This window comes from Syngnathus acus, chromosome 3 (assembly GCF_901709675.1).
Source record: "Syngnathus acus chromosome 3, fSynAcu1.2, whole genome shotgun sequence".
NCBI lineage: Eukaryota > Metazoa > Chordata > Actinopteri > Syngnathiformes > Syngnathidae > Syngnathus > Syngnathus acus.
The window spans coordinates 9,497,480-9,505,416 of NC_051089.1; the positions used below are offsets into that span (position 1 = coordinate 9,497,480).

A 7,937-nucleotide genomic window follows, 5' to 3' on the forward strand; every position below is an offset into this window, starting at 1 on the left:
GGGGACACCAACACGTTACACAACGTAAAACACATACATATTGTCATATAAAGCATTTAACCAAATGTCATAGAATAGATCTTTATTGTCATTGTCACACATGTACAACGAAATTTAAAAAGTGCCAACCGCTCAGTGCATAAAATAAAAAAAAATTGTTTTCATGCCCAAAAATGTGCATTACCGACACCTACTGGTTGAAGTGCGAAAGTTTTCATCATTTCAGTGGGCATACGGAGAGATGTGCTTGAGAAATTTGATGACCATTCAGTGCAGTGTTTTGACATTTGGCTTTTTTACACTAAGTAGACTGTCCAGTTTCCACGCCGTGATGCTTACCAGACTCGCAGTACCTTGTAACTTCTATCTGGGTAGTTTCTGTCGAGTCCTGGCTTCAGTCGGTGTATGTTGAGACTTTCTTCTTGTTCCGGTGAACACCGGGATTTCTATCGAGCCCTGGCTTCAGTCAAATTCTGTTGGTATACCACGCAGCAGTAGAACTGTATCGGGCTATTTGCACAGTCAACAAACAGACGATATATGACGATGATGACCGAGGGATAACTAATTGCACACAACTTGTCTCGTCTTGACAAAACTAAGACCTTTGTTTCAAAGAAACACTGTTGCATAACAAACACCCAGTTGCATATTTGACAGCACATTTTCCATCACTACATTTAGCCAATAATGTAGGGATAATTGATAAGGTAAAGCAATATATGTTCAAAGGCAGAAAAAAATAGGTTAGGGTTTCACAGTAGGTTACATATAAATGTGACAGAATCAGAAAGATTCAATTCTGGCCCGCTTCTATGGCCGTGAACTTGTTATCCACAAGCGCATTCACTTCCGACTCTCTTGGTTCTCTCTGACCTGGAAAGAAGCAGCATTTAAGCAACAGATGCATTTTTATGTTGAAGATCACAGCATTTTCTGCGTGACAACTACTACACGTAAACAAGACAGCTTCCATACAGTGACGGAGATGATGAAGGAAGAATCTTTATTTATGTAAGGCACTGACAACCGAAGGACTGCGTCTGATTTTACGCGCTGTATGGTGAAAACGTTTCTTCAGAAATATTTTATACACATAAAACTCGTGTGAAGTTGTCTTTCTTTTTTTTGCCTTTTAGATGCACATCAAAGAAAACAAAAGGAATGTTAGAACAGCATCAATCTGAAAGCAATTGCATCATCACAAACATGTCCTTGGGGCTCCAAATCAAATCCATATTCCAGTTGTTTTCCCTACAATAGCTTGAGCTGAGCTGCAAATCTTTTTTTAATTAAGATAACATAACCTCACACTTCCAGGAAGAGACCATAAAAAGTTAAGATACGGAGCTGTAGCTACAGTTAAAAGCAACCCCCCCCCCAAAAAAAAAAAAACCCACAACCTTCACAATTTAAGGGATTTCTTCAAGATGTTTGTGCAGCACCCCCAAAAATCTGATCTTGCCACCTTCCGTAAAGGTCAACAAATGTACACTTTCTCCAGCCTTAACAATATTTGGAGTACATAACAGCATTGTAATTCTATATTGGACAAAAAAAACCAGCATCTGTGCTTATTTATAATCTTTTTTTTCCAACACCAAGAAGGCAAGCTGGACTTCTTTAGTAGTTAGTAGAACGGCAAAGCAATTTGTTCAGCTGAAACGCACATTTTGTGTTGTGGCCTTTCATAGTTTGCCCTCCAGCACAGGTGCTCTTTTCAGAACATAAAACCACCCCAGTCCGAAGCCAATTCATATAAAGTGCATCTGAAATTGTTCTGATGGAAAACCACCCGGACATTTAGTAGCGTTAAAACATAAAAACATGGTGCAAACTGGCGAGAGCGACGCATAGTGGTACTAAAGAGGTACTACCTCTACGACCACAACTATCCAACCTATCAACAAGTGTTCAGTATTTGCGATCAAACGGCATAGGGCCCAGTTCGATTTTGACGTCGGCCATGTGCCTGCTTCTTTGCTCGCTGTGATGCCGCGCTTTTTGTCTCTGCTGTCGACGGCCTCGATTCTTCGTCCTCGACTCCTCTTTGGAGTTTGAGTCTGGTCGTTCCAGAGGTCCGCTGGGAGATTCAAAACTAAACAGAAGGTGCATTTTACATGAAAGAATACAATAATAGTTACAGTAAATGCCGAACTAGAAGATAGTTGTTATAGAACTAGAAGATAGGTCAAAGCAGACTATTAAAGAAATGATTTTGCATTCAGGGTATTTTAGCTAATGTATATTTCAGCTTCTAAGAGCCTATTTTGTGGTGTAAAAAGGTTGAGGTGTCAACTCACGGCAAAACCAGACAGCTGCATGAAAACCAACTTTCTGCAATAAGAAATGACTTGCTAATTTTCCCAAACTAAAATATTTGATGAATAAAAAAATAACACAAGAGTCACAACTTAACTCCAACCAACCCTAGCATTAATTTCAGTAAAAGCAATTTTTCAACCCCTCAGTATTCCTGTGCTTGTCTGATTTAAGTGCTTGCTGAGCCTGTAGATACGATTGTATCTTAAAATGTTGAGCATTATTTAAATCTCCAGCAACTATTTTTTTCAATGGTGACAAGTAGCCACAAGAGGGCGCAAATTCCCCGGCAAACTCTATACAAAGGAATTGTCGCTCATGCAGTCAGCTGGAACATTCTGAAGATTTGAATAATTCCCAACATGAATCATATCTGCATGATCAGAAGCAAACACGCAAAACAGGAATGGTGAGAGGTTAAGAAGTATCTATTCATTTAGTATTTATTTTAGGTTAGAACTGTAGATAACCTTGATAGAATATTGTTTCATTTTGAATCAAAAAGTATGTTACCAATGTTGTTGAGTGGGCTGGAGCAGTTCAGTTCCCATTCATTTCAACTGGGAAAGTTCACCGAATGAAACATTTGAGCTGTTGTCGTCGGCAGAGCGGGCCGTCGGCGGTCTGCTCACCTCTGTCTGTTGCTCTTGACATACGCCTCTCCGAAGAGGTGTCTGTAAATGAAGTCGTCCACGTCTTCAAAGACATCGTTGTGGAGGCCGTGGTACTCGGGCATGCTGACCAGGTAGTGCTCCACGCTGCTCACAAAGTCTGTGAAGAGCATGCGGTCATGGATGAAGAGGCCGTTGTGGAAAAAGCCGTTGATGAAGCTTTCCAGTTCCTTCCAGTGATGGAAGTGGTGGACTTCCCGCTGCAAGTAGCTCCACAGCAGCTGGTGGAACTCGTCTGCTCGTATGGGCTCCGTGGCTTTGTTGAAGATGCTCATGGACTCCTGGTAGGCGCAGTCAAAGACTCCCCGGCATCCTTTTGGGCCGCTCTGGCCTTGTTCTTTATGGACTCGGTCTCCTGGTTTGCGGGTGTTGGCGTCTTGTTTGGAATGAGCCTTTTTCTTCTTGTACTTTTTCTCTTCATAGTAGTTTGTACCTTCTCTCGTCATCTTGTCGAAGAAGGTGGAGGCCGAATCTTTGAAATTGCGAAAAGTAGATTTGACGGAATCGGAGAACTTGCGCAGGTTTTCCTTCACGACTTCCTTGGCTTTCTTGATCTGTTGTTTGTGATGGTGGACAAACTCTTTAGTGGAGTTCTTGACCGCATCAAACGTATCTTCCACAATTCCTGACGTGCGCATTTTTGGTTCCGTATCGCCTTTGGCCCGGTCTTCTTTGGTTTCCAGATACAGCCGCTCCCACAAGTCGGAGCGCTGCTGCTCAAAGCCTAGCCTCTTCTCCAGCTCCCTCAGTTGCAATCTGAGATCCTGAGCCTCTGTCTCATATGTAAGCATCCTCTCCTTGTCTGCCTCATGTGTAAGCTTCCTCTCCTTGTCTAGCTTCTTCCTCAGCTCCTTCTCCCCCTCCAGTTCCTCATTCAGCCTCCGGTTATCCAATAGCAATGCGTCGGCCGCCGCCCCCTTAACCTCCAGATCTCGAATCCTGGATTGCAGGCTCCTCAATTCTTCCTGCAGGGTAGACAGGGACTTCTCTTTTTGCTCCAAGGAGCTTTTCAGCTGCTGGTTCGTGGTGGTCAATGCCAGGCTCTCAGCCTCCCTCTGTCTTGCTAACATTGCCTGGTCCTCTCGTTGGACCTGAATGAATTAAGAAAAAAAGAAATAAGGGAAATAAATAGGACTCCTAACTCAAGTAAGTCATCAGATCAGATAAGAGAAGATATGCTTCAACTAACTTGGCTCTGTTTAAAATAAATAAAATGTACCTGAACAAATGCCTGCTGGCCGCTGAACTCCATGTTCTTTTGCATGAGCAATGAAATAAGCTTCTGCTCATCCCAATCTTCCTGGCTCAGACTGTCACTCTTGACCTTCATGGGAAAACAAAATAAATTTAAAAAAAAGTCGTTTTTTTCAATTGACCATAAGCATAAGGAACACATCAATACTTACATGATCATGAAGAACATTTCTTAGACTGTCGAGCTCTCTCTCCCGGAATTTGTCTTCTGTCTTCTGCTTTTGTATTTGCATGGTGCCTGAAAATAAGACAACATTATAATTGGACGAGAAATCTCAGACATCCATCCGCACTAAGGCTGTGGGTGCGCTGGATCTTGTGCCGGATGACGTTTGAACGAGACTCGGGGTACAATTTCACCGACAGGTAATTCAGAGCAATGCTTCCCAATTAGCGTGCAGTTAGAGCCTTGCTCTCTGACAGGACAGTGCACATGTTAATAGCGCAACAAACATACATGCACTAACGCACCACTCGGTCAATGTGTTGCTCACGTGTTAAATAATACCAAGTTCAATGTCTGAATCCGTACAATAGAAGTGTCCGAAGCCAATGCTGAGGGCGATGATGAGGGCGAGCAGAATGCAGGAGTTGATGGTTCCGCCGCCTTGGCTTTGCGCTCTCAGCGTCTCTGGTCTGAGTGCAATTTGCTGCCCCTGCTGCGTCTCATCTCCCTCCTCCGACTCCACCGTCGTGGCTTCCTCCTCCTCCTCCTCGCAGGACTCTGTCACAGTGTTTGTTGTATTCTTCCTCAACCGGCGCCTTCGAATAGCAACGTTTGGTGCCGCCTCATCTTCGCTGCTGCTGGAGTTTGGGGCTGCAGGCTGCGGCGTAGCTGGGAAAACTTCCAGAGATACATGCAGAGGTCAATGGGGTCATCATGGTCAACAACCAAATGGTAGATAAGTAAGTAATTAACATGATCTGCATGCATCAGGTTATTCATGCCAAAACAGTCCTGTTGTAAGTACTTTATGTCCTTTAGCATCATGCAAAGGTTTTCATTTCAGTAGCTAAAACAATATTCTTCCCATACATTTAGCGAAAGCTGCTAACTAAAATTGAGCAAAAGCCACGTTCTAATTCAACGATACATAATAATTGGCACAAAAATAAACCCACAATGTGCAAATGTATTGCCTTCCATTGATGAGTGTTTGCAAGGTTGCGTGACTATTTTTTTTAAGTTGACTCTTGATTCAAGTGGAGTCAACTATTAACCAGTTGCTTCATGATTGTGTACATGCTAGAGGCGTTGTGATGATGCTTTGTGATGCTATTGCTGCAAATAGTGAGGCTTCCTTTTAACACCTTTGGGTTCAACTAAACAGGCCCAGATTTCAGATGAGTAAGCAACATTCTGAGTAAACTGAGATTAGATCATTCATTTAGTCGGCTTGAGAGAAAGTCTCTCTCTCTCTGGCACCTTTCTTTGCCAGATTTTGCAAACGGAAAATGCGATGGCTCCATAAAGTTTGGGAACGTGTGCCAAACACAAACACAATACAAACAAGTAGCAAAACGGTGAGGATCAGCAGCAAAGCATATTTGCGATCACAATTAGTCTGTGCACGTCTCCCGGCAGCTCTCTAGTTTGTCAACAAGTTCTCAACCGCCACACTTGAATTAGGCCACCTGTGAAAGTGCGGCCTCTTGCGAGCCGACTTCGTAGATGGCAGCCCAATTTCACAAGGCTTTGCGCAAATTTCCAGTCACTCAACCTCAGACCTGCTTTGCCAATGTACAATGAACAAATAACACGGGAAATGTTATGGGAATATTTAAGGAGGGGGGGGACATTTTTCTCCAATATAAGAAACAGTTCAACTGGAAATAAAAACCAAGCATAGAATCTTTGAGGTCCTACCAGGGTCTCCAGCGATGAATGCATACTGGCTGCTGCACGATGTGCCCATAAAGGAGCCCTCGTCGGCAGTCGGCGTGTGCTCGGCGCAGTCACGCTCGTCTTCCTTCAGCTCCTGCAGTGTCACGATGTCAGAGTGGTCGCTGAAGGACAACACAGCGACTTGCTCTTCCATCGTGGGGTCATCAGGATCAGCCTGAGGGTGGCGAGGTTTCATTTGTAAAAGAAGCAGCGACTGTGTGGTTCCTGCGTGACGTTCTTACCTCTGAGGTCCATGCTGCCCTGTCCATGGTTTGTTCTCCCAGTGTGTCATCCAGTGAGCTGTCATCACAACATGCAGCTAAAAATATCAGAAGTATTGGTTGGTATGAATGTCTTATTAATCATGTCTTTTTCACTAGCAGTGCCACTTCTGGCCTACTAAAGTGGCCGTTAAGATGGTTATCAAGTATATCCATCCAATAAATGCTAGAGGCTTCCCACAAAGACGTTTGATAATTTATCTGCTTGAAACTGCAGTTGAAAGTCACTAACGTTTGCGCAAAGCAGCCTTAAACAAAGGTCATATTCAGGTGTAACAAATGTAACTAGTCATGCTTGAGAGTAACTATACTTTGTAAATTCATCATTTGTAACAGTGTTGCTCTTAACAGAGAGATGCCTTCAAGCAGAAGTTGAACCTTGAGAGTCCTGCAGCTCTGGTTGCACAAGAGCTGGACGCTCTTCGGCTCCATGCTGCACCGTGCCATCTGCCACCAAAGTCTCGATATCGGAACCCTGTAAGCACAGCCCAAAGAAAAGACTAAGACATCACAGGATTACAAGAAAAGGCTATCGTGGATTTTAGGGTCATCCAGAAATTTCATTCAAAAGTTTGTTGAATACTATGAGAATGCTGTGATGATGCCATCATTGATCATGCTATCTTACATCAACTGGTGAAAGAAGACGTTTTGCATATGTAGGAATGGAGAAAAAGATTTGTTATGTTTGACTTATTGTTAACTTACAGCTGCATATAAATAAAGTTCAATGTTTTACCTCCATGCTAATGATGCTCCAGCCACATGACGACTCGGTATCACTGGAAGTGTTTGACATGATGCCAGCTTGTCAGCAACACTGAAAAAGAAAAAAAAAAGATGTCACTCAAAATTTTGCATTTTTATTTAGTAAACAAGAGGTGCACAGGGCAACGTTTTATTCAACGTTAAGAGCCTTGTTGCGTCATAAAACACCAACCACCACGACGTGTCATATGGTGAAACCCTCACTCAGGGCTCAATTTCATCAGCTGTGATCATGAACTTGTGGAATTATCATTTTGTAAAGCATGATACTAACGTTTTCGTCACACGACACTCAATGGCTAAAACCAACTCGCATTTTGATTAGCAGGACGAGCCAAGTCGTACAATATTTCGAAAAGAAGACAATGACGTTTGTTTTGTTTTGCTCGTGACGTGATCTTACCTGGATGAACTGGTTCTACATGCGTTAGTAACGACAAACTATGTGTACAGTCACCAACTCGTGTCGACGATGTCAATTCACCAATCCCGGAAAAACTACGAAAATCATTATTGAAGAAAAAATGTCAAAGAAAACCTGTGTTTTGCTGTCCAACGACGATGCAGCTGTTTGCAGACAGGCCGATAATTATTGCACTATACACGGGCCTGGGCTACTGTCATAATAGTGGCTGGGAAATGTAGTTCTAATTTACATGGGGATGACAAAGAGAAAGTCACTTCTTGATTTAATAAAACATCGTTTCCCATCAGGCACCGCGGTAGCCAAACTGGTTGTGCTAGGGCGGGTCCAAA

At 43.1% G+C, this 7,937-nt stretch overlaps 1 protein-coding gene across 9 annotated transcripts; it reads right to left on the reverse strand.

Moving 5' to 3' along the window:
• Nucleotides 1-985: 985 nt before the first annotated feature.
• ccpg1 (cell cycle progression 1) lies at nucleotides 986-7,832 on the reverse strand. Of its 9 annotated transcripts, none has more exons than XM_037247548.1 (10): nucleotides 7,720-7,832; nucleotides 7,153-7,233; nucleotides 6,792-6,888; nucleotides 6,375-6,451; nucleotides 6,115-6,307; nucleotides 4,780-5,091; nucleotides 4,400-4,485; nucleotides 4,213-4,317; nucleotides 2,955-4,084; nucleotides 986-2,098 (listed from the first exon to the last, which is right to left on the reverse strand). In XM_037247548.1, exons 2-10 carry the CDS (start codon nucleotides 7,210-7,212, stop codon nucleotides 1,915-1,917), a joined length of 2,244 nt encoding a protein of 747 aa, XP_037103443.1. In that variant the 5' UTR covers nucleotides 7,213-7,233; nucleotides 7,720-7,832; the 3' UTR covers nucleotides 986-1,914. The 9 variants fall into 9 exon arrangements, with proteins under 9 accessions (XP_037103443.1, XP_037103436.1, XP_037103438.1 ...); XM_037247541.1 differs by having other exon boundaries at nucleotides 4,756-5,091; XM_037247543.1 differs by having other exon boundaries at nucleotides 4,756-5,091; nucleotides 7,153-7,224; nucleotides 7,719-7,803.
• Nucleotides 7,833-7,937: the final 105 nt, after the last annotated feature.